The sequence below is a fragment of the Meriones unguiculatus genome, chromosome 16 (genome assembly GCF_030254825.1).
Source record: "Meriones unguiculatus strain TT.TT164.6M chromosome 16, Bangor_MerUng_6.1, whole genome shotgun sequence".
Classification (NCBI taxonomy): Eukaryota; Metazoa; Chordata; class Mammalia; order Rodentia; family Muridae; genus Meriones; species Meriones unguiculatus.
The window spans coordinates 21765842-21791533 of NC_083363.1; the positions used below are offsets into that span (position 1 = coordinate 21765842).

The 25692-nt window shown below is 39.6% G+C and overlaps 2 protein-coding genes across 3 annotated transcripts in view; one reads left to right on the forward strand and one right to left on the reverse strand.

Annotated features, from left to right (window-relative positions):
* Ctnna3 (catenin alpha 3) overlaps positions 1-25692 on the reverse strand; it is a 1666920-nt gene that overhangs the window by 970823 nt on the left and 670405 nt on the right. The gene's annotated exons all lie outside the window — the stretch shown is intronic.
* Positions 23136-25692, forward strand: part of Lrrtm3 (leucine rich repeat transmembrane neuronal 3) — a 181716-nt gene continuing 179159 nt past the window's right edge. The window contains exons 1-2 of the mRNA XM_060369421.1: positions 23136-23715; positions 24034-25568. Coding sequence (XP_060225404.1) covers positions 23712-23715; positions 24034-25568 — 1539 coding nt within the window. The 5' untranslated portion in view covers positions 23136-23711. The remainder of the gene's footprint in view (positions 23716-24033; positions 25569-25692) is intronic.

Sequence of the window (25692 nt, forward strand, 5' to 3'; positions counted from 1 at the left end):
CTCACAGTTTGTTGTATCAGTTAGGTCAATTAGAAGGAATGACTTATTACTGAGATATATATATATATATATAATCTGTATCATAATGTTATATAATATATATTAGCAGTTATTATTTGATTTGACATCAACATAATTTTCCAACTTTTAAAACAGAATGACATCCTAGAAATACAGTTTTGTTGTTCTTTTTCTTATGTATATTCTTGTACATTGTGTATGTGTGTGTGTCTGTCTGTCTGTCTGTCTAACTGACTGACTACACAGGTCTTCACATGTTTGTACACATACATGTGCAAGCCAGAGGTTAATATCAAGTACCTTCTTCCGACATTCTTCACTTTAATAAAGAAGGGTCTCCTGCAAAACCTGCAGCCAGCCTTCCCTGGGAGGATTCCCTGTCTCTGCCAATTAAACCCTGGATTACAACTGAGCTATGGCATCTGCCTTTTACACAGATTCTGGGAATCTTAACACAGGTCTTTATACTATGTGGAAATTACTTTTCCTAGTGAGCTGTCTTCCCAACCCAAGCAATACAGTTCTTAAACAGCCCATAGCTTTAAGAGTGACATATAACTAACTTCTTTGCTATCTGAGATGTGCTCCAGAGTCATCTATGACTGTAGAGTGATAATTAGGACTATAAGTAAATAAAGTCTGGTTGGGATATGCCATTAACAGTTCACATGGAGCCTGAGTGACAGGTCATAAACATACATTAAGTCATCCTCCATAAATATGTATATGCTTTGAAAGTTACAAAACAAAATGCAAAACAATGAAAAATATTAAAGCAAAAGATTGAACAAAAGCTTCTATTGTGGTTTTGATTATCTTGCATTGAATTTACAAATAGAGTGGGATGTTGCATCTTTCAGCCCCAAAGCCCCTCTCTCTCTTCACTGTGTCTCCCAGTGGCAGTATCTCTAATTACAGCAGTTGGATCTCTTTGCTTGGCTGAGATCTTGCACATCTCTTTTATTTTGTCAGAGCTATTTTCTAGTTTGCAAGGTTTTCCAGGTTTCCTAATGTGTCATCATCTTTCTTACTAATAACCAATTTTAAAACAAACAGGAAGAAACCATTTTTATAAACTTGGTGTTGGTCCTGGTTACCTACCACCCTGGCTTTGTGATTCTAACAGCTTTCCTATAGAATATCTAAGATAATCAGGTATATAATTTATAGTCCAGAAATAAAGAATTACCATTTGATAATTTCATACATATATACAATGAAATATAATCAACTGCTTTGGTCAACCCTTTTAAAATATCTGTTGTGACTATATTGTAAGGCTTAATAGATACTCCTTAAGTAGTTTTTGAGTTACTTTCCATGGTAAAATAAAAGAAAACTAGTATTATGTGTCTGCTGAACTTGGAGTTGTCCTGATTTCCCATCATGAATGACACATGATGGGTTTCCAAAGATTAAAGTTCTCATTTCACTCAACCATCAGCTAAAGTCAGATCAAGCCACCAATATCTAATCGTTGGAAATATTTATCCCCAATAAACACTAAAATGCCTTTACCACTACCACCAAATATGACAGGGAGAGTATCTTCAGGTCTTATTTTAGGGTGATAAAATAAGTTACTTAAAAACAAAAATCAAACAAACAAGAGCAGAGTGTCCCTTTGAATAAACTAGAAAAAGAAAACACTATCATGGAGACAAACCAAGAAAAATCCAAAGATGATCTGAAAATATCAACATGAGTTTTCTTACCATAAGAAATACATTTTGCACAGCAGTCATGTTAATATTCCAGAAGACATTATCTTGGCTTGACTACACACATCATCTGCTTGAAAGCCTTGACTGGCTCTGTTTGATGGCCTGAAATTGCATCTGATACTGAAGAATCTAAATGAAGTTAGTTTATGCCACATGCCGGGTTGCTTTGCATAAGTGCCCATGACACCTGATTTCCCCATGGGAAAGAACAAAAGGTGAGATCAGGACTCCACATTGATTTCTTCATTATGAGATAAAAACTTTTCCTCTGCAGGGACAGTATGGCTTCATGTCGGGTCCCTGTAAGTATACAAGCTGCTAGACATTTATTTCTGACAAGGGGGTCTACATTTGTCTTGGTCAAGTTACAGTTCATGTGGACGAGGATCTTATCTGAGTTGTCTCCATCAGGCTTCATCTGTTTTAACAGATGTTCAGAATAAAGGGATGGCATGCACTCCTGGAGACACCTTGAACCGCAGGATTGAAGACAGTAATCATTCTTGCTCGGGTTTTCAATGTCTGATGTCTGAAAGTGCTCACAAACAGGTTCTGGTCATACTAAATCTAGCCAAAGCCAATAACTTAACTGTCTCTACTGAGAATTTATGAAATGGTTGAGAATATTCTAGGTGGTGTTGTATACTACCGTTAATTTTTGTAGCTGATTTCGCCAGGAATTGTTTCTCTGCTAATAAATACTTCTTGGGCTTACAAATTGAATCTGGGTAATACCAGTTCTGTGAAATCATAAGATGTCCCTGAACTTTTGTTCATGATAACACTCAAAGCATTCTCTCAAGTTCATTATCTGAATGCCCCACTAGATTATAAAAACTGTGTGGTGATTTGACTAAGAACGGCCTTCATAGACTCATATATTCGAATGCTTAGTCATCAGGGAGTGGCATTACTTGGGAGGGAATAGGAGGTGTGGCTTTGTGGAAGTAGGTGTGGCCTTGTTGGAGGAAGTACATCACTAAGGGGTGGGGTTTGAGGTTTCAAGGGCCCAATGGCTCTCTCTCTCTTCCTGCCACCTGCAGCTCTAGATGTAGAGCTCTCAGCAACTTCTCCAGCACCACGTCTTTCTACCAGCTGCCATGATCTCCAACACGATGACAATGGACTAAATCTCTGAAACTGTAAGCAAGACCCAATTAAATGCTTTCTTTTGTAAGTGTTGCTTTGGCCCTGGTGTTTCTTCACAGCAGTAGAGCATTGACTAAGACAGGCTACTGAGAATACATTTGTGGTTTGTATTATTACAATACTTCGGGGTATTGTATTTTTACATTTTATCTTTAGTCGTTCATTTATTTACTTACCTAGGATTTTGTTTGTTTCTTTGTTTGCTTGTTTTCAATGCTGAGGACCATGCCCAAGGTATCTCGTATGCTAGATAAGTGTTCTACCACTGATTTATAGCCCCAGAACTTACTTTTTTAAATTCATGTTTTATTTTTTATTTTAATTTTTATTTATTACAATTTATCATTTTGTATCCAAGCTGTACCCCCCTCCCTCGTCTTCTCACAGTCCCACCCTCCCACTTCTCCCCCTATGCCCTTCCCCTAGTCCACTGATAGGGCAGGCCCTCCTCCCTACTCCCTTACTAGGGAACTCCCATGGAGACTGAGCTGCCCACAGGCTACATCTGAACAGGGGGTCTAGGACTTCTCCATACACGGTCCTTTTTCCTTGGTCATTGTATATCCTGATTGTAGCCCCATCCCTCAGTGACTCCCATCCCCACCCTCCCTCCCTATCCCCCCTTTCCCTTTCTCCTGGTCCACTGAAATGGGGAGGTCCCCTCTGACCATGCCATCTGCCCCTAGCTTATCAAGTCTCAACAGTATTGCCTGGATCCTTTTCCTCTGTGGCCTGGCAAGTCTGCATCACCAGAGGGAAGAAAAAAAAAGAAGAAGCAGCAGACACACCCAAGAGGAGTAGACAGCTGGAAATAATCAAACTCAGAGCTGAAATCAATAAACTAGAAATGAAGAGAACAATTGGCAGAATCAACGAAACAAAGAGTCTTACTTATTTTTAAAAGTTTACAAATATAATAAGACGCCTAATAAAAGCCCACGTAGGTCACTGGAGGGAAGAGCATGCATAAGAAGTAAGAGAAATGAAAGAGCCTCAAATAATTATCTTGTCCCTACAACTGCCCAAGCACAAACACCACAAAGTTGCAAAGTCACTGCTATTTTGCCCAATGTAAGAGGTACGACACATTAAATATAAGCTGATGAGCATGTTGTCAAGTTGCCAAAACACTAATGGGGGTTACCTTTGGACGGCGACACCATGGTTGCTGCGTTCTGAATAAACAGACATCGCCATAATGGAAAGGAACATGAGGGAAAATTTAGTTGAAGAAGTATCTCCTTCTTATTTAAAAGCCACATTTTAAGTTCTAGTTGTGTAAGTAATTTTTTATGACCATAGAAGAGAAATTACATATAATTTCCACTATTTCTCTTTTTTTTTTTTCCACAAAAAGAGAATCTAAATTCTCTGAGGAAAACTGAATGCTTATAAAAAAAAAAAAAAAACTTTAAAGTTCCAACCTTCTTCACGTATTTGAGTTGGGCATTTGCTGCTTCTCTTTAGGATTCTGAATTTGGACTTGTGAAGTGTAGATTGGATAAAATAATCTCAGAATCCTTGACAATTCTATAAGTCTCTTAAGCCTTCAAATCACTATTACTTGATATTACTAAGTATTTTCCATGTTTAACTTGCAAAGCTTGTAAGCCACTTGAAATTACAGAAAACCTCTTGAGTCTTCTAGAAGTATCCATGAAAAATACACAAAGCTTAAAGATTGGGACTAATGGGCTAAACATGTGATAACATGTTTAATTGTGTGGGTTTTTCTAGGCAGAGGTCTAGAGTACTTTAGAAGAAAAGCATCAAGCTTGAAATTACATATATCACACAGCCTTACCATCACAACTAGATTCTACGGAGAGGAAGTGGCACTGAATAAATGTAAGTTGTTGCAGCCTTGCCAGGCCACAGAGGAAGATGATGCAGTCAGCCCTGATGAGACCTGATAGACTAGGGTCAGATAGAAGGGGAGGAGATCTTTCCCTATCAGTGGACTAGGGAAAGGGCATGGGGGAGAAAAGAGAGGGTGGGTGGGATTGGGAGAAAATGGAGGGGACTACAGCAGATATACAGAGTGAATAAATTGTAACTAATTAATTGATTGATTATAAAAGGAAACTTCTTTCAGAGAAAGTGTGTTCTCAGCAGAACCAATGAATAAAAAAAAAACAAATTATTTGTTATCTTAGTTACTGCTCTGTTGCTGGGATAAGACATCACGACCAAGGCAACTTACAACAGTAGACATTTATTCGGGACTTATAGTTTCAGAGGGGTGGAGTCCATGACCTATCACTCTGGGGTCTATGTCAACAGGCAGGAAGGCCTGGTAGTAGAACAATAGAAAAAAAATCTCACATCTTGAGACACAACCATGAAATAGAGGGAGCTAATTGGGAAGGGCGTGGACTTTTGAAACTTCAAGGCCCTCACCCAGTGACACACTACCACAAAAGAGGCCACACCTTCAAATCTTTCCCAAAGAATTCCAAAAGTGGGGTGAGGCATTAAAATATGTGGGCCTCTGGGTGCCCTTCTCAGCTCTATTTCTAAGAGATATAAGATGCACACAAAAGCTCAGACACGAATACCCACATTCTGCCAGTATCACCAGCACATATGTGACAAAGTTGCTTTCTAATGTTTGCCTAGTTACAAACACAAATTTTATAAACTACCAAGGCTAAACATTTTTCTGTTTGAAAAATCATTCTAAATTATCATTGATAATTTGAAAAAAAAATTCTGATGCAAAGAAGTAGATAGCCTATTTCAATTCAATGTCTACTTAGAAAAGACATTAAATTCTGTTATTTTTACTTCATCACAAAACTACAAACTCATCTTTTTTGAGAAATTTAATTTAGAATAATAAAATGCATTATAGATATTAAGATATTTAAGTTTTCAGTAGCTGCAATGTGCAGTATAACATTAAAAAGAAGCATAGTTTACATGGACACAATGGCTTGAAAAATTCTATTCCTTCCAAGTATACTCCATATATCCCATTCCCACCCATACCTAAGCTACAACACAGAATGGCTAATTTATTTTATTTTTTTATTAATTATACTTTATTTACTTTGTATCCGCCCTGTAGTTCCCTCTCTCCTCTCTTCCCAATCCCTTTCTTCCTCCTCCTCCTTCTCCATGCATGCCCCTCCCCAAGTCGACTGGTAGGGGCGGTCTTATTTTCCTTCCTTCTGATCCTAGTCTGATAGGTCTCATCATGCTGCATTGTCTTCCTCTGTGGCCTAGTAAGGCTGCTCCCCCCTCAGGGGGAGGTGATTAAAGAGCAGGCCAATCAGTTCATGTCAGAGACAGTCCCTGTTCCCATTACTATGGAACCCACTAGGAGACTGAACTGTCATGGACTACATCTGTGCAGAGGTTCTGGGTTATCTCCATGCATGCTACTTGGTTGGACTATCAGTCTCAAGGAAGACCCATGTTCCCAGATTTTTTGGATTTGTTGCTCTCCTCCTGTCCCCTCCAGGTCTTACTAACTTCCACTTCTTTCATAAGATTCCCTGCAATCTCCTCAAAGGTTGGCCATAAATCTCAGCATCTGCTTTGATAGTCTGCAGGGCAGAGCTTTTCAGAGGCCCTCTGTGGCAGGCTCCTAACTTGTTCCCTGTTTTCTCCTTCTGATGTCCATCCTCTTTGCCTTTCTGGATGAGGATTGAGCATTTTAGCCAGAGTTCTCCCTCTTGATTAGTCAGAATGGCTATTTTTAAAACACATTTTCTTTTAGCACTTTTATTTCTTTCCACTATTTTTTTATTTTTCAAGTTTTTGTATAAGACACTGTATCTTGTGCTATACTTTCAAACATATGTTACTACAGTTTTTCTTACCCATCCTGATTACAATCTTTTATCTTTAGAATTAAAATGAATACTGATAAAAATGAATTAATAAATAAACGCTCCCTACCTCTACCTACTGTCACCCCATGACGTTCTGTGCCTCTTAGAAGTAACTATCACCCATCTAGTGTGGATGCTGATAATATGCACACATGAAACACTGAATTTTCTTTTCTTTTCTTTTTTAAATATCAGTTACAGTTTATTAACTTTGTATCCCAGCTGTTGCCCGCTCCCTCATTCCCTCCCAATCCCACCCTCCCTGCCCTTTCCAAGTCCACAGATAGGGGAGGTCCTCCTCCCCTTCCATCTGACCCTAGCTTATCAGGTTTCTTCAGGACTGGCTGCAATGTCCACCTCTGTGGCCTAGCAAGCTGAATTGTCTTAATGTACTAAAAGTTTACATAATAACACCACTGCTTTGGGTGTATTTTTATATCTTGCCATTTTTGGTGTTATCTGTGTTGATACATACAGAGGAGAGCGTATCAGAATTTTCTTCATTCATCTTATATTATGGTGTTTTGTTTTGGCCAGACTTTTTTCTGCCCCCTTTTCTCTTTATGTGCATCCTAGTAGCTTCATTGTGTTTTCTTTGTTCTCATCTACTGTAATAAAAGTCTATTTTCAGTCTTTTAATTATGACTGTTTTCAGGGATCTACATAGTATTTTCATCATTCTTTCCAAATGATTAGTGCCATTTACTCAGATCTTTCCTTCTCTAGAAATTAAAAGATTGTTCTCATGGCTACAAAGAGGATGTGATACAACCCCCACAATGGTGATTACTTAAAGTTCACAAATAATTGAATAAATTGGGGAGGTATGGAGGAATGAATATTTTAATTATAATATATAGAAGAAATGAAATGAAAATGAACAGCCCAATAAGCTGTTTTGATTTTTTTAAAAAAATACAACATGTATCCAAGATTCTTTTGCTTTCAAGGTTATAGTGTGTCCTCACTCATGGGCCATTTATTTATTTATTTACTTATTTACTTATTTAGTAAGGCAGGGTTTCTCTGTTTAGCCTTGGCTATTCTGGATTCACTTTGTAGATCAGAACCCAGAGATCTGCCTGCCTCTGCCTCTCTCAGTGCTGGGATTCAAAGGTGTGTACCTATCAGGGGCCTTTTAATGGCCAGTCATTCACTGCTAGGATTAAAAAAAACTGGATAGCAACAGAGGGCAGCAGTTTTTCTCCGTCACAGAGACCTTGCTCCACATCTCCATCCACGAGCCATACAGGGTCATGCTGCCCGTTTCTTTGCCCACTCTATCAAACTTGCAATGAGTGACATTTGCTAATAGGATTCTTACCCCAAACATGGCCGTCTGCCCATTTAATTACCTCTTCTACCTCAAAACTCATGGACTAATGAATACAAAGGCAATACAGAGAGGGAAAGATGGATGAACAGTTTCTATGAGAAAGCACAGAATGTGTGACAGATGAACCTGCGTGCTTAACAAAGGGAGACTTCACTGTGAAGCAATGAAGGCCCTTTCCAAGCCAAAGGGCACAAGGAAGAAACCACCAAAAATGTGGGGAATGGCTTAAAGCTTTCACAGACATGGCTAACTACTGCATACTAATCTCAGGTAAGTGAAACCTAGTCTCTTTTGTGATGTATAATATATATGTGTAAGTATATATATTATATACATATATATAATTTTTGAGATTGTAATTACACCAGTCATTTCTTCCCATTTGTCCTTCCAAACCCACCTACTCCTTCTGTCAAAACAGAGTTGATTTTCTGTTAACTTCAAGTAAGAAGCTGACCCCAAGTGAAATTGGCACCCTGTAGTAAGGTTAAGGATTCAAACAGGGGTTCTATGCTCAGTACCTTTCCCTTGTTCAGAGAACACTAATAGCAGGTCCAGGGCTTCCATAAAGGAGGTTGGTGATCGGCTCTGGTAGAAAAAAACATGTTCACACATGCATCTAGAGTTTTTCTCCATGAAAGACAGCTCACTATCTAATCTTGCTGACACAAAATCCATAGCCTAAACCTGCCTGCCCAGAAGGAACTTTCCATCAGCCTTCAGAGTCTGACTGACTAATCAGATTAATGAAGACACAATAATCTTAATGGTTTTTAAAAGCCTCCAAAATCAACTGACAAATTACATCGGAAGAAAGAGAAGTTTTAGCCCAGAGTATCCAACAAAGAATTCCAAATAAAAAGGCATTGCCTCTGTTACAGAGATTGAGTATACTATGAAGACAAGAAAAGAGAGAGAGAGAGAGAGAGAGAGAGAGAGAGAGAGAAAGATAGAAAGGAGCTAGCAATGCTAACAAATATGATTATTTAAGTTGGTATGGGAACTCCGGCACCAGCAAATATTTTTACAGAAATTGCATAATAAGTATTCTAAACTTGCAGGACTTGGAGGTTCCACCTGTACGGTTACTGCAATCCTCTACACAACAATATCAGTACATGTGACTTCTCATAGTTTATTAATATTTAAGTTTTTAGTAAATATATAATGGACCACAGCATATAGCTGATAGATCACCCTAAAAGTTAAAAAGATTAGGTGAAAAGAGGAAAGTAAAAACCAAAGTATCAATCCATGAAGCCTGAAAATTTCCCAAAGTAATAATTTCAGAGAGAAGAAAATAGAATATATTTACACACATACACACACTCACACTCACACTCACATTCACACAAGGGGCCAAGGGGCTAGTGAGACGGCTTAGTAAACCTTCTCTAACTCCAGTTTTAGGGTACCTGATGCCCTCTTCTGGCCTCCTCAGGCACCAAGTGTGCACAGGACATGCAGGCATACATGCAAGGAAAACACTCATATACATAAAAAAATAATATTTAATACAAGAAATTTTCAGAGAGCCAGAGAGCACAGGTCTCTAGACTTGAATGGTTCACCAAGTGCTAAACAGTGAATGAATAAATATTCAAAGTAAAGTAGACCCTGGTTTTTAAATACCTGAAAAAATAAAAGAATGAAAGCATCCAAAGAGAAAATAACAGATTATTATTCAAAAGATGAGGAATCTGAAGAGTGTCTGCTTCTTGGCAGCCATGTGGCCACAATAGAACCTCATGTGGAAGATTCTGAAAGAAAATGGTTTATAGCCCAGAATCACCTGGGCATGAACCCATCAACCCGTAGGGGGTGACCCTAGAGAAACGAACAAAAGTCTCTAATATGAACTCTTCGTTCCGTACTCATCCTTTCTAGGGAATGGATGGTTTAGCAAAATGAGCAGAAAACCACGCAAAGGGGTACGTGGGATACAGGGAAAGCAGTCAGCCCGACACTTGGTGATCAATGTGGTTGGCTACAAGAGCAGAGGAACATGGTGTAACGGGAGGCAAGGAGAATGATTGCCTGAGTGATCGGAGATGCCACTACAGGACAGATCTCTTAGCATATCAGGACAAAAGGTTACCACCTAGGACATAAAAAAAAAGTTCCTCGACTTGTGGGCAAATTTATACAAATTTAAAATAGAGAGAAGAAAGGTAGGAACGAGTCTTAATATTTCTTTAAAGCTGAACAAGAATGAAAACTACCTGGCATATCTATTAATTCTCAGTGTCACTGTTTGCCATTTTCATAAGCTATAGGTTATCAATAAAGTCAATATCAACTTAATAGCTATTTTATCATGGGAAGTGGGAGGCATATATGATACTAAGCCCTTGGCTGTATTAGCATGGTGTTGAAATATCAGCAAGAGTCCAAAAATATTATGGGGCATAAATAGGATCTAGAGTAAAGTGATTCCCTCTGAAGAGAATAACTGGGAAGAAGCTAGTAAGATGGGGCAGAGATGGATGTTTTCAATAGAAGCCTTTCTTATTTGCTGTTTAAACTATGTGCACAAAATTCAGTTCTCTGTGAATAAATACTATCCCTTAATGCTCTGCATTTCTCAGCTACCTATTAAATTTGAAGAACCCTGGGAAAGCTAACACTGTAGCTGTTGTCAGCAAATACAGTAGGATTTATTTGTTTATAAGTGGGAAAATGTCCAAGACAATGAGCTAGACCACCATAGGCATCAGAAACAGAGTACTGGAAGCTGAAGAAAATCAATAAAAGTGAAGTGAAAAGGTGCAGGAAGCTGCATCTTCTTATATGTGAGACTCCTGTTGGAAAATTGGGATTAGCTATGACTGAGGGGCCTTCAACAGCCTTTGAGTAAGTGGGGCAGTGGAGCAAATATTCCTGGTACCCTGACCACAAAATAGGATCTAAGAAAGCCAAGAGAGCTTAATATTTATTTTATGGATGATGTTTATATTGTTTGGTTGCTTTCTTTATAGTGGATAATTTTATGATGAATATCATGCTTGAAATTCCAACTGTGCTTGTAAGAGAAGATACCTGGCCATGGGCTAATGAGATGGAGAGGAAGAATTGAGTATAATTACTGGTGGCTCTGACATAAGAATAGATATTTCAGCTCTCCCCAATTTCTGATGAAGAGTACCAAAAATCCCTATAATGTCCTGAGTAATAGGGGTGCTGGGAACATTTTTTTTTCCAGTTAGCTAACTCTTGGTTGGCTCTGTACATCTGCAGGATGAGGGACAAGCATCAGCAAAAATCAAACTATATCCAGAAGCTTCAAAGCTTCAGCCCCTACCTCGTCCTCTCGGAGAGGATGGCTGGAGGCTGAGTGGGTAGTCAGTTGTTCCTACATTGTAGTCTCCTTAAAAATCCTTAAACAACAGCATGTGGAGAAATTCTAAATTAGTAAGAATATCCACATGCCAGGGAAGTAGCACATTAAAAAGTTCTACAGGAGAGAAGCTACCAGGAGCCTACTCCAGCCTCTCATAGTTCCTTTTCACCCGGTCGGTTCTCTACACTCTTTATCACAAACGTACAGACATAAATGAACTTTCCCTGAGTTCTGTTAGTTGCCACAACCAATTATTGAAATTGTTAAATATAAGTAGAAAGTCTACATTGGGTAACAGAGTGAGAAAGCAGTCTGGGTAAACCCGGAAGAGCCCGCTCTAGATGGCGTTTTAGGCTTCCGGCCACAAGCGGAGCCTGCATTAACTCCAGAAAGTCCATGCCATTTCGAAGAAGCCCAATTGACGACTAGAGGTGTGGAGAACTGTTTAGCGCAACACTCCTCACCCTTCTCCTGTACGAGTTCTAGTGTCAGCTGTGACATGAGTCAGAGACACTTCTATTTGACTTGAGACTAATTAAAAAATCCAATGGATGGTTATATCACAAGGGAGAGAGAGTCATGTTCATTGCTCTCAACTGTAATTACTCCGGGGGGATTATCTGATTTCTACAAAACTGTCACTAGCCTTACCCATGCTGTATCATAGGACCTAAAACTAGCTAACACTACACTTTGGACCTGGGATTTTTATTTTAACTATCTCAGCCACCAAAATACATGACAGGCATTTATCTTAGTCACTGTTGTATTACTAGCACCAAGGAAAGCTTGAGGACACAGTGAATACCTGCTGAACAGACAAATGAATTAACAACCTAATGTCAGAGAAAAGTCTTATTTTCATGAAACACCGATAGCATTTTCTCCCAATGAAAACATTCATATTTTAACTTTATAATATAGCAAATAAAAAAGTCACACATAGAATTTTCACTTTGAGTTAATCTTTGGATCACAACTTTGGTGCATGGTGGCTCTGCCATTCCTTGCAAAACTCTTCCAAGCATCTTCAAACACTCTTGAGGTTAGTTTTCAGTCAGGAAATAAATGGCCACGGGTACTAAATATCAGCAACATAAGGACAATTCACAAGCTCAGGTAATTTCAGTCCCCAAATAATTCACATGCATTTTAGTACAATTTAAGGACCCATGATTCCTTGTGTGCTAACACACTGTAAACCTATGTAGGCGTTCATTGCACCTTAACATACAGCCTGAAATAATTATCAACCAGAGGTCTTCCTTTAGATGCAAAAATAGAACCAACCCACGGAACTTTACCTTTCTCAAAATCAAGGTTTATGTTATCCTTTCACACCTTGTGGCTGGGGAATTTAATTCTCTCTTCTAGGAAGTCAAATACACTGGTCTGGTCTTTTCAAACTATCACATGCAATGAGGAAACAATATAGACTGTATTCAAAATTTCTTCTTCTAGTGAAATATATGGGACAGGAATACAGTCGAATATTTATGATAAACATGATTATCATATGTTTATGATAATCATTTTCAAAAATCTTGACTTCACATTCAAAACCGTCTGTACAGAGTATAACATCAAATACTGAGGTACAAATTTGGCGAAGGGGTCCTTTTCTAGCTATTGTACCAAATCTCCTTTGTTGTACTATGAGAACCCTTAAGAAGCTTGGGACTACATGGAAGACTCTAAATTATACAGCTGGGCTCTGATGCTAGGTGTTTCTTCATGGAATTTTCTCTAAATAACAGTCTAGAAAATGTATTTTTCTCAATATAAGAGACTACAAATAAATTTTTATTGCTGTTCACTTGATAAAACTTTGTTGAGACTGTATTACAAGAACATCTCACATTAATGCACAAATTCATGGGCTGGTTTCACAAAGAAAAATGTAACAATGTTTTTGCTGACTATAAACAAAAATGAGAACGGGTGATAGGAAATAAAGAACAAAAGTTCTAATAATATGAATATTAGTGCAACAGTGACTCAAGGCGTCTTATTATTAATTCTTGTTACCCAAGCTGCTAGGGAAGCTATTTAACTGAATTTTCTGCTAGTATAAATACCATGATGCACATATTTCTCTCCACTCTCTAAGCCCTACATAACTCAAAAGTCATTCGAGTTTTAAATTATCGTCAAGAGTGATTAGATTCCCCAAGGATCCATCTGAGCTGAGCACTCTGAATGAGCCAAGGACTCTGGCTCAATCTGCATGCCACTATACTGGCTCTTTTGCAAGTTAAACGACACAATGGAGAAACATCACGTGCAAGGCAAGGAACGATTTGTCAGCCATGATACAGGAGCTCCATCAACTCAATGGCATCAAATAAACAAACAAACAAAACCAAGAGGCTCCAGAGACCTAAAAATATACATGCTTTGAGATTTTATTCAAACAAAGCATGGTTAAGGACTTACTTGCCCACTATGTCAGAGTAATGGTAAGTGTCAGATTAAACATTGTTATTGTTTAGCAATACATGTGGATGATAGATTTGGTTTTAAAATACTCTAGAAGAAAATAATAATGAATGTATGTAGGAAGGGAACAGGGCTTCTTAAAAACGGCATAGTATCGGTAACTGTAGAAGTTGGTGTTTATTATAAGATCTTTCTACTTTTATGTATCTTCTGAAATTTATGCCAAAAGAACGTGTATTTATTAAGGTGGTGTTTGGTCTTCAGAAGTTCCACAAGTAAAAGTGATGCAATATAAATTTTTGATATTTCCCTGTTGTTAAAACTAGGTTATGCTATTCTCTTGCAAGGAGTAGCAGGCAGGAATACAAGTCACAAGAAGGCACCTTGCTCCTGGCACATGCAAGTATCCATAGGTAAAGGATGTAGTAGGTAGCTGTGAGTTTTCATTCATTTGATCTTTCATCTTTCTAAAAAGACATTGAGAGGCCATTTTAATACGTCTGACTTTGAACACTTTTCATGCATTTACCTAAGTCAAAGGTGTTCACTTGTAAACATATGTGACCAGACAAGGTTTTTGATGGAGCCCTTAAAGTCAGCAGTTGGGATCAAGGGTAAGACTTGTTCATGTTTCGACGAAGATCCCAATATAACTGTAAATGTAGATAAGATATGCATGTGACTGTGAGAAGTGTCTCCATACAGAGACCCTAGCTACACTGGCATTCTAAAAATATCACTCTGTAATGTACAAATCAACTCTGTATTGGGGAAACAACTTCCAAGCTAAAGCAGAACATGATAACAGAGTGTGGTGTATAATGTACAGCCATGAGAGTGAAAGGGGAGTAGGAACAGAATCCAATGGTATTTCAAGCATTATTAAAATACGGTCTACCCTTGGTTATGTTAGTGACACATGTTTACTCCAGCACACGCTTATAACCAGTAAATTTAGATAGACTCAAAGGAGAATTGATATTTACAGATTCCCAGATCTACAGTAAGAAAAATGTAGCTTTTTCTTACTCACAAATAGTGGAAATTGCTACTAAACAAAAGATTCAGAGGCAGGTTTGTGGGTTCCATTTTAAAGATGAGTAAAGTAAGATCCTGTGATGCCTTGCTGGAATAAATTTCAAATCAAAATTTCAACTGAGATATAGATAGATAGATAGATAGATAGATAGATAGATAGATAGATAGATAGATAGATAGATATACAGATATATATGTTATTTTCTAAATTATTTCTAAGAATGTTTTGAATTCATCAAACTTAACTCCTAGAAGGTTTAATACACTTTTTCTTATATCTAGTCATTATGTAATTTTTACATTTCAATTTTGGTTAAACTATTTGGCATCACTGTCCACCAAAGCTAGCCCTAGCCCTGACCTCTCTCTAGGCCATCTGAGTAAAAATATAGGTTTTTTTAGGGGTGGTTGTTTTTTCCTAGTCATTTTTTATCTTCTGTTCTTAAAATCACATGAAACTTTGAATACTACTGTCATAAAGTTGCTTTTAAAGTTGGGCTTGGGAGAATGAAGAAATGGTTCAGCAGTAAACTGTAATTAATAAAAATAAAATAAAAATGTTAATAATCATGCACTGCTAAACGCTCATCCCTGAAAACATACATACAAGTAGCATTATATGGATTATATGGGTTGGTATTTAGAAATATATATATAGAGAGAGATACTTATATGTATGTAATAACAATTAGCAAAAAATTATAGGTTGTGAATTGAAGGAGGGTAGGGAGGGATATATGGGAATGTGTGGAGGGAGGAAAGTGAAAGGAGAAGTGTTGTAACCAGATTATACTTAAAAATAAAAATATAAATACAAAAAGAGAAAGAGTGTATGTGTGCCATGACTTTGCAGAAGATGCAGGCTCAGTTCCCAGCACACAGGTCAGGGAGCTCACAACTGTTTGTAAGTTTAGCTCCAAGGATCCGGCAGCCTTTTCTGGGTTCCATGGGCACCTGCCCTCAGTGCACAAAGATACACACGTATAATAAGAATAAATTAAATAATAAAGCAATTCTGAGCTTGGTTGTTCATTCCTAGAATCTTAGCAATTGAGAAGTTGGGACAGAAGAATTTGAGTTCAAGACCAGTCTAAACTACGTACATCATAGGATCCTACCTCAAAAGTAAAATATAAAATAAGATACACAATTTTGGAATTTAAAGTCTCATGAAATTGAATAAAACATGAATAGTAAATCCATACTTAATTCCAGTATGTTGAACTCTTGCTCTTACTTCTAAATCTTGGCCCATAAAAGCCATTGATGGCCTCAGTATCCTCCAGATTGCTGAGCCTATGAAACTAAGGACTGATTTGGGAAGAACTGGCTCAGCAGTTAAGATTGCTTGTTGTTCTTCCAGAGGGCCCGAGTTCTGTTCCCAGAACGCGTTTCAGGCAGGTCACAACTACTGCTGTCATAGCTCCAGCCCATGGCACCTGACACCTTCTTCTGGCTTTTGTGGATACCTTCACTCGTGCACACACACCCACACGCAGACATACATACACATTCACAATTGTTTAGAAAGAAAGAAAAAGATCTTTAAAAATAAATTTAAGGATCCATCTCTCATTATTTCATACCTCTGCTAACCTATTTTTTTTAATCATTTTTTCACATAAAATTTAATTAAAGTTTTTTTTCATTTTTATTAGTTACAGTTTGTTTACTTTGTATCCCAGCTATAGCCCCCTCCTCCCTCTCCTCCCAATCCCACCCTCCCTCCCTCTTCTTCTCCTATGCCCCTCCCCCAGTCCAAGGTGAGGGGAGGTCCTCCTCACCTTCCATGTGACCATAGTCTACCAGGTCTCATCAGGACTGGCTTCTTTGTCTTTCTCTGTGGACTGGTAAGGCTGCTCCCCTCTCAGGGGAAGGTGATCAAAGAGCTAGCCACTGAGTTCATGTCAGAGATGGCCCCTGTTCCCCTTACTAGGGTACCCACTTGGAGACTAAGCTGCCATGGCCTACATCTGTGAAGGAGTTCTAGGTTATCTCCATACATAGTCCTTGGATGGGGTATCAGTCTCAGAAAAGACCCCTGTGGTCAGATTTTTTTGGTTCTGTTACTTCCCTTGTGGAGTTACTGTTCCCTCCAGGTCTTTCTATCTCCCCCTTCTTTCTTAAGATTCCCTGCACTCTGCCCAAAGTTTGGCTATGCATCTCAGCATATGCTTGGATAACCTACTGGGTGGAGTCTTTCAGAGGCCCTCTGTGGTAGGGGGCCTCTGTCTGTCTCATTTGCCTTTCTGAATGAAAACTGATCCTCTTACCCAGGGTCCTCCTTCTTGATTAGCTTCCCTAGGTGTAGAGATTTTAGTATGATTATCCTATATTATATGTCTAGTATTACTTATAAGTGAGTATATGTCATGTGTGTCTCTCTGCTTCTGGGATACCTCGATCAGGATGATCTTTTCTAGATCCTATCATTTGCCTGCAAATTTCATGATTTCTTTGTTTTTAATTTCTAGGTAGTATTCCATTGTGTAAATGTACCACAATTTCTTTATCCATTCCTCAGCTGAGGAACATCTGGGTTTCCAGCTTCTGGCTATTACAAATAGAGGTACTACAAACATGGTTGAGCAAATGTCCTTGGTTAAAATCATTTCTGTTTTGTCTAAAACATATGCAGAATTCAACCACTTCTCTTGCTACCACATTGGCCCAAAGTTCTCCCACCTTTTCCCCTGACTTGTAGTAGCCTCTTTTTTCAGCTTCCATCCTGGCCCTTCTTGCATTAACAGGATCAGGAAGCATCATTTTAGCCAATGCAGGCTACAGTCACAAATGCCATGTGTAGTACAAACAACAAGCTTCCATGTCTCCCAGTTTAAAGATCTGGAATATGCACCAGATCTGAACATACTAGAAAGACCCTTAACAATGACATGTAGATAGATCCACTCTCCTGGATTCTCACAGTGCTTAGAGCAGAGGGAGATTACTTTATAATCCCTTTAAACTCATCATGAGAGCTCCAACTTCATGCTCTCATAGGGCTCCATCTCCAAACACCATCACACTAGAGATAGGGGCTTCACTATATGAATCTGATGGGATGAAAGTATTCAATCCATTGAAATGATCCTTTAATATACAACCTTTTAAATACATCCATTCTGAAAGAAAAAAAAAGTTCCTCATTCCAGAGTATTCTTAGAACAGCATAAAAACCATCCAGATTCCAGTACCTAGGACCTCTGTGATTTCACCACTAATATCACTAGAGATGTCCTATCTGCTCTAGATTGATTGTCCTTCTTGAAATCCATCAAACACGTGATCCGTCTCCACTTTGGGGCTTGTAGGAGCCATTCCTCACCCTCATTCAGCTTCAAGCCCATCCATTCTTCAGTTTGCTGAAGCCATTTTCCCAGTGTCCCTAACCACCCTGTTTAAAAGCCCATATATTTTCTTATACACCCAACCATCCCTACATTTTTCTTTCTTCCAAAGTCCAAGTTATGTATTCATATTAATATTCGCTTTACCGTGACAAAACACCTCCAACTGAAATATTCCTAAGAGAAAAGTGTTTACTTTGGCTTAACATTTTCAAAGGGTCCCAGCCTACCTGGTGGGAAAGGCAAACTTTGCGGCAGGGAAGCCTGTGGCAGAGGTTCACCACATCCCAGCAGACCAGAAAGAAGAGCGGATGCAAGGACAAGCTGGCCTATAGGCTTCAGGATCCTACATTTGGTAACCTGCTTTCAGGGAAGAGGTCTCAATTCTTCCAGCTTCCACGGTCTTCTGCTCAGCAGCACAAGGTGGGAAACAGCGCTCAAAACTCGTGCGCTGATGGGCATGTTTCAGGTTCAAAGCATATCATGACTGACATCCTACCCACGTTTGCATTCATAGTGTCTGTCTCATTCATTCCAAATGTAAGTTTCAGGCAGAACGGACCTTTATTCTGCGCACTGATATCCACCTATTTGTAACAGTGTCCAGTACATAATAGTATTCGGACTAGTTTTGACAAATCAATGAAATCTCTGAAGCCAGTTACCTTGAAGTTATACTATTTCAATCTCATTTTTTACATCTTTTTATTTGGTAGTATGGTTCCATATTGGACTAAAATTTGGCATTGTATATAGACACTTGATTTATTTACTCAATTTAAACAAAATATGTTTAGCTATTCAAAGTAACATAAGTTCAATAAAGTATTTAGATAGATGACACCATGTTTTATAATTGTATAAATCATAAGGCCTGAGATGCATTGGGGAAATTTAAATTGTTGGGTAGTTTATGGTTAGTCTTCTCTGTGGTGGCGATTGCAAAGGAAGTTGCTAAGCACAGAATAGGGCATAATTTTGTGTTGAAAAGCAGGACAGAAACAATCAGTTGGCTTCAGTCAACAAGTAAAAGAGGATAAACTCTGAAAAACACTCTAAAAAATTAGTAAAATTTTCTAAAATACAGTATTTTTTTTTCTTCTGAATGACTGATTTACAATAATTTCCACAGCCTTAAGTGATGAGAACGTGGCTTTGAATTACGGTTTTCATTTGGGTTTTTTTTTTTTTTTTTTTCAGCTAGGCTTACTGATAATTCTACAGGAACTGTACCACCTTGAACCAGAACAAAACTAGAGAGATTCCAACTTAAGAGCTGCTGCTGAAGGAGGGGCTGTTTGGAGTGCCTTGATGCAAGAATGGCAAGAATACTCCTGAGAAATAGACAGGCGTTAAGGGGAAGAACAATTTCAAGAGCTGGGGAAGGAGCATGAGATCAGAACCACGAAGCAAGACGAGATGGGGAGCAAAGATATCAGAAAAATGCCTGAAAATTAAGGATAAGGGTGTGTAATACAAGTCAATGTGATTTGCGGTGAATGATCCCAGCACGTTTGTCCCATGAAAAGTGACATGAGGTGATTCTATTCCGCTGGTCTCCCTTGTGCTTCTGTCACAAGGGTGTGAGGCACATGGACAAGTGAATGGCCCTGCGCAGCTGTTAGCCAAAAAGATGTCTTGATAGCAACTTCCCGATGAGAAGGGGGAAGGGTAAGCAGGAAACCCGAGGCTTTCAATGCAGAGAAATGAGAAAGCAGCTATAAATACGATTCCCCTTAGGCTTTTTTGAGACATGCAAGTTGTGAAGTCCCATTTGGGATGTTAGATAATAAAGACTTAGTGTTATCCTTCTGCACGGTGCTGAGTGGAATATTTAAAGCATATTTACTATTCCTGTGAAATCTATGGCTTAGTTATGAAGATAAGAAATGTCTCCGTGAAGAGTGAATACCTGCCAGCCATCATGCTCCCACCTTTTACACATATCATGTAAGAGTACTTTCCTTGAAATTATTTCCAATCTCACTAATAGAGGAAATTTCTAGACTCAGCAAGGAGTGTGTAAAAGTAGCATTGTATATATTGTTCCTTCTAGGGACTTGAACACTCCCACCCTGATGTCATTCTGGTACAGACTCTCCCTGGGGCCTGGTCGTAGACCCAGAAAAAGAGCAAGCCAGCCAGGTGCAACATATGGCTTGGTGTTGAGCGCCACAGATGCCTGTACTGGCTTCCCCTCCAGGCCTAGGAAGGAAACCGACTTTTCAGAGCCACTCAAAACACATGCATGCTGTCAGATGCTTGTCAGAGCCTAAAGATGGAAAAAGAGAGGGGAACAAGGAACTAGGTTCCACAGATAGAGCAACGGGGTGAATATGACTGCCACGTATCATGTACAAGTGTAAAAATATTATCATTAAACTATGTATAATTAATGCATACTACCAAAAACATGTAATAACAAATTTCAGCATATTTTATACTATAAAAAGACTACCATTATATAATAAGCTTATAGTATGACTGCTGTGTTTACTTATGAAATATATTACGAATCTAAAATATGCCAGCACGGTAGTGTTAAAATAACTGAGAAACAGACCATGATCTCTTAAAAGGCATATCTCAATGTCAGACATTTTCATTCTCTCTCCTATTAAGAGAGCACTTATTTTTGGTAATTATTCCTTCTTAGTGAGTTTCTTAAATATACTTGTCAAAAAAAATACCATAAAAAAAAAATCTCAGTGGCCACATCCATAAGAAAGTTTACTTTTTCCATACAGCATTAGATGGTCTTAGACCCAGGTACATACAGGCAGCTTTAAGTGGACTCTGTTTACAGAGGGAGGGAGAGAGAGAGAGAGAGAGAGAGAGAGAGAGAGAGCAAACGAAAGAGAGAGAGAGAATGTGAGCATATAAAATTGAATCAAAAAGGGTTGGAAGGACTATGGAGGGCAGATTTGACCAAAATACAATATATGCATGCTGAAATTCTCAATGAAAAAGCAAAACACAACCTCTTCCAGCCCTTGAATCAGAAACATTGGGAATAGAAAAGGAAATGTTTTTAATAAACTGTCTGAGCATTTCATATAGTCAAAACATGTATAAGTTCAAGGTAACCACTACACCATCAATTGCACAATACTGAAGGAACTAGCCTTTGCCTGTGGCCCCTTCGATTCTCATGATTAGCATGTGCCAAACTGTTCAGCCCTGGATATTAACAAAGTGTTGCCTGATTGAGATACAGCCAATGTGCCTAATATGAACAAAGCAAATACTCCACAGAAAAAAAATGTTTAATTATTGAAAATGGCAAACTCCATAGGTCAGATGGTAGGTTTTGCTTTGGGATAGAGGAACATCAAGCTTTAGTTATAAAGACATAGTTCGTAGAAATAAAACATCAAATTTAAAAGAGAACACAGAAATGATGAAGATACATGAACTTTTCCCGCTGGTTATATTACAAAAACTGCTCACTGGAGCAGTTCCTCGTGAGTTTCGGACAGTTAACACCGTCAATATTCAATATTAAAAAAGCAACACCAGCACACGGAAGAGAGATTACAATTGTTCAATTTATGTGATACACATGGAAGTAAGCACTTTAAGATATCAAGATGACAGAGGGCTGAGGCTGTATAGCTCAGGGCTCCATGTTCAATCCCCAGTAATGTAATCCTAGACAAAAATGTAACTTCATTCAAAATGTGCCTAGGATGTAATTTTACCATTGTGTCCATTTTGCAGGCGAGAAAATAGAAGCACGTGAGCTGCTCGAGGTGACACAGCTGTTGAGTTTAGCGAGGATGAGTGGTCTTAGGAGACTAGCAGCTGTTTTCTCCTTACTTCCCAGAGTACTTCTCTTAAGACAAAGGACACTCACAGGGCCCCACTCTAGAGAACAAGAATGAGCTCTGTACAGCATCTCCACCTTTGTCTGTCTTAGTTTCACCAGTGAGCACAGCAGTACTGCTGAAAAGGAACTAACGATTGGTGGAGCAGCAGAAGACAGGCTTGGTTCTGCATGCAAACTCTAGCACTTCCTTGCTATATTCTGTAGTCTTGGGCTGGTGACCCATTTAAATCCAGGTCCGTCACCTTTGAAATGTAGATTACAGTGAGACCAGCATACTGCTGCTGTTGACAGAGAGAACAGGATGATCCACTCATTTAAAGGACTTAGAAAGCACTCAATAAATATCATTAGTGTAATAAATAGAAGCAACATCAATAAAATAGGAACCAAATGATCTTTGGGTTCTCATGCTTGCACTAAAAGCAGTTTATTCCTCTTCTGATAAAAAAAACAAAACAAACAAAAAAAAAAACAACAAAAAAACAAACCAAACCAAAACAAAAAGGCTCCCCAAAGCAGCCCAGTCATAAACCATTAAACCAATTATGTCTTTTGTGAGGAAATCAGAAAAGCCATTAGGCCTATTAATTTGTGTGTCATTAGTCAGCCCCTCTATTGCAAAGCCGATCGAGTCCAGCAGGCTGAGACACCTTGCATAATGTGATCACTGTGACTCCGAGAGGTCAAACAGGCAAGCTCTTAATGCAGCTTTGTGAAAAGCTCAATAACTCATTTTATAAATTTCGGCTCAAAGCCTTACACTGAGGTTAAGAAAAATTGACATTCGGTCTGTGAACTTAACGTCAAGCTCCAGAAAAAACTCTGAGAAGCACATGTTTGACGATCAAGCAGACGCAGACAGGACAGACGTTGCCAAATTGTAAAACAAGACTTGGAAATCACGGGAAATGTTGCTGGTTATTGATTGCGTTGACCATTCACTTCCTATCGAGCCACCCAAAAGAATCATTCATTTTCCAGCACAGCCTGCTCATTTGCAAGATAAAAGAGAGCCAGCTCTGCACATGCCCACAGCGCCGCTCGCCACTGGGGGCAGCTTTACATAAGACTGCATTCACTGAAACCGAAGCAACAGTCCGAGCGGCTTTCAGAATGACTGCAGGAGTGAGCTGAGCGTGTGCGCGGAACCGGGCTCTCCTGCCTCCTGGGCTCCATCGCAGCTCCGCGGCTGAACTGGGTGCTCGCCACCGCGGGACCGGCCGCCGGGCTATGGAATACAGATGTGACCGTACAGGTAGCCCCACGTTGCCTGGAGCAATACATCATGGCTTTTAAGAAGAAATTGTAGAAGCCAGTTTTTTTTTTTTTTTTTTGACACACACACACACACACACACACACACACACTGTAAAGATGCAAAAACGTAATATCCATGAAGATCCTATTACCTAGGAGGACTCGGATGTTCTGCTGCGAAAGCGGTGTTGGGATTTATTTGTTCTTGGAGTGTTCTGCATGGTAAAGAATAATGTTCCAAAATCGGTCCATCTCCCAAGGGGTCCAATTTTTCTTCCTGGGTGTCAGCGAGCCCTGACTCACTCCACTGCGGTTGACAGGGGCTGTCATGCGGGCGGCCCCTAAGCCAAAGCGAGAGACCTAAGGACGACCTTTGAACAGTACAAAGGATGGGTATGTTTTGTCATTTTTCTTCTTTCCTTCTTAAAAAGAAAAAGAAAAAAAGAAAAAAAATCCTCTAAGTCTATGTAATAAATCCGATTTAATTGTTTTAAAGATTGTTTCTCTGGTCCAAGACTGTAAATTCGATGAGGAGTGAACACATCCCTTGCTTAACTATTAGAAATGTATATTACAAAATGATATTTGGTGCTAAATGGTCTCTGAATGCCTACATTTCTGAATGTGAAAATAGGTGGCTACTTTTTGCTTGATTTTTAAAAACGCATTCTTTTTGGAGGGATAACTTTTCTGGGTTGTTTTTATTTCCAGGTGTCAATGTAATTAGGCTACTGCGCGGATCAGCTGTATCACTGGTTCTAGCCCCCACTGTCTTACTGACAGTGCTTTCTTCTGCTGAACGAGGATGCCCAAAGGGTTGTAGGTGCGAAGGCAAAATGGTATACTGTGAGTCTCAGAAACTGCAGGAGATACCCTCAAGTATATCTGCCGGTTGCTTGGGTTTATCCCTTCGCTACAACAGCCTCCAGAAACTTAAGTATAATCAATTCAAAGGGCTCAATCAGCTCACCTGGCTCTACCTAGACCACAACCACATCAGCAATATTGACGAGAATGCTTTCAATGGGATACGCAGACTCAAAGAACTGATTCTGAGTTCCAACAGAATCTCCTATTTCCTCAACAACACCTTCAGACCTGTGACCAATTTACGGAACTTGGATCTGTCCTACAATCAGCTCCATTCTCTGGGATCTGAACAGTTCCGGGGCTTGAGGAAGCTGCTCAGCTTACACCTCCGCTCCAACTCACTGAGAACCATCCCTGTGCGGATCTTCCAAGACTGTCGCAACCTGGAGCTCCTGGACCTGGGATACAACAGGATCCGAAGTTTAGCCAGAAACGTCTTTGCTGGCATGATCAGACTCAAAGAACTTCACCTAGAGCACAATCAGTTTTCCAAGCTCAACCTGGCCCTTTTCCCAAGGCTGGTGAGCCTTCAGAACTTGTACATGCAGTGGAATAAAATCAGTGTCATAGGACAAACCATGTCCTGGACTTGGAGCTCCTTACAAAGGCTTGACCTGTCGGGAAATGAGATCGAAGCCTTCAGTGGACCCAGTGTCTTCCAGTGCGTCCCCAATCTGCAACGCCTCAACCTGGACTCCAACAAGCTCACGTTTATCGGTCAAGAGATTCTGGATTCTTGGATCTCTCTCAATGACATCAGTCTTGCCGGGAATATATGGGAATGCAGCAGGAATATCTGCTCCCTGGTAAACTGGCTGAAAAGTTTTAAAGGTCTGAGAGAGAATACAATTATCTGCGCCAGTCCCAAAGAGCTGCAGGGGGTAAACGTGATTGATGCAGTGAAAAACTACAGCATTTGTGGCAAAAGCACCACCACGGAGAGGTTTGACCTGGCCAGGGCTCTCCCCAAGCCCACGTTTAAACCCAAGCTCCCCAGGCCGAAGCACGAGAGCAAACCTCCGCCACCCCCCACGGTGGGAGCTACCGAACCCAGCCCAGAGACAGACGTGGACACGGAGCACATCTCCTTCCATAAGATCATCGCGGGCAGTGTGGCCCTTTTCCTGTCGGTGCTGGTCATCCTCTTGGTGATGTATGTGTCCTGGAAGCGGTACCCTGCCAGCATGAAACAGCTGCAGCAGCGCTCCCTCATGCGAAGGCACCGGAAGAAGAAACGGCAATCGCTCAAGCAGATGACTCCAGGCACCCAGGAATTTTATGTAGATTATAAACCCACCAACACGGAGACCAGCGAGATGCTGCTGAACGGAACGGGACCCTGCACCTATAGCAAATCAGGCTCCAGGGAATGTGAGGTATGAACCGTTGCGACTTTAAAAAAGGAGAGAGATAGAGAGAGAGAGAAAAGAAACAGGGAGAGCGCTCTTAACAGCTAGGAAATAAGTGGTGCTTTATTGAACTCGGCTGACTATCGGAACA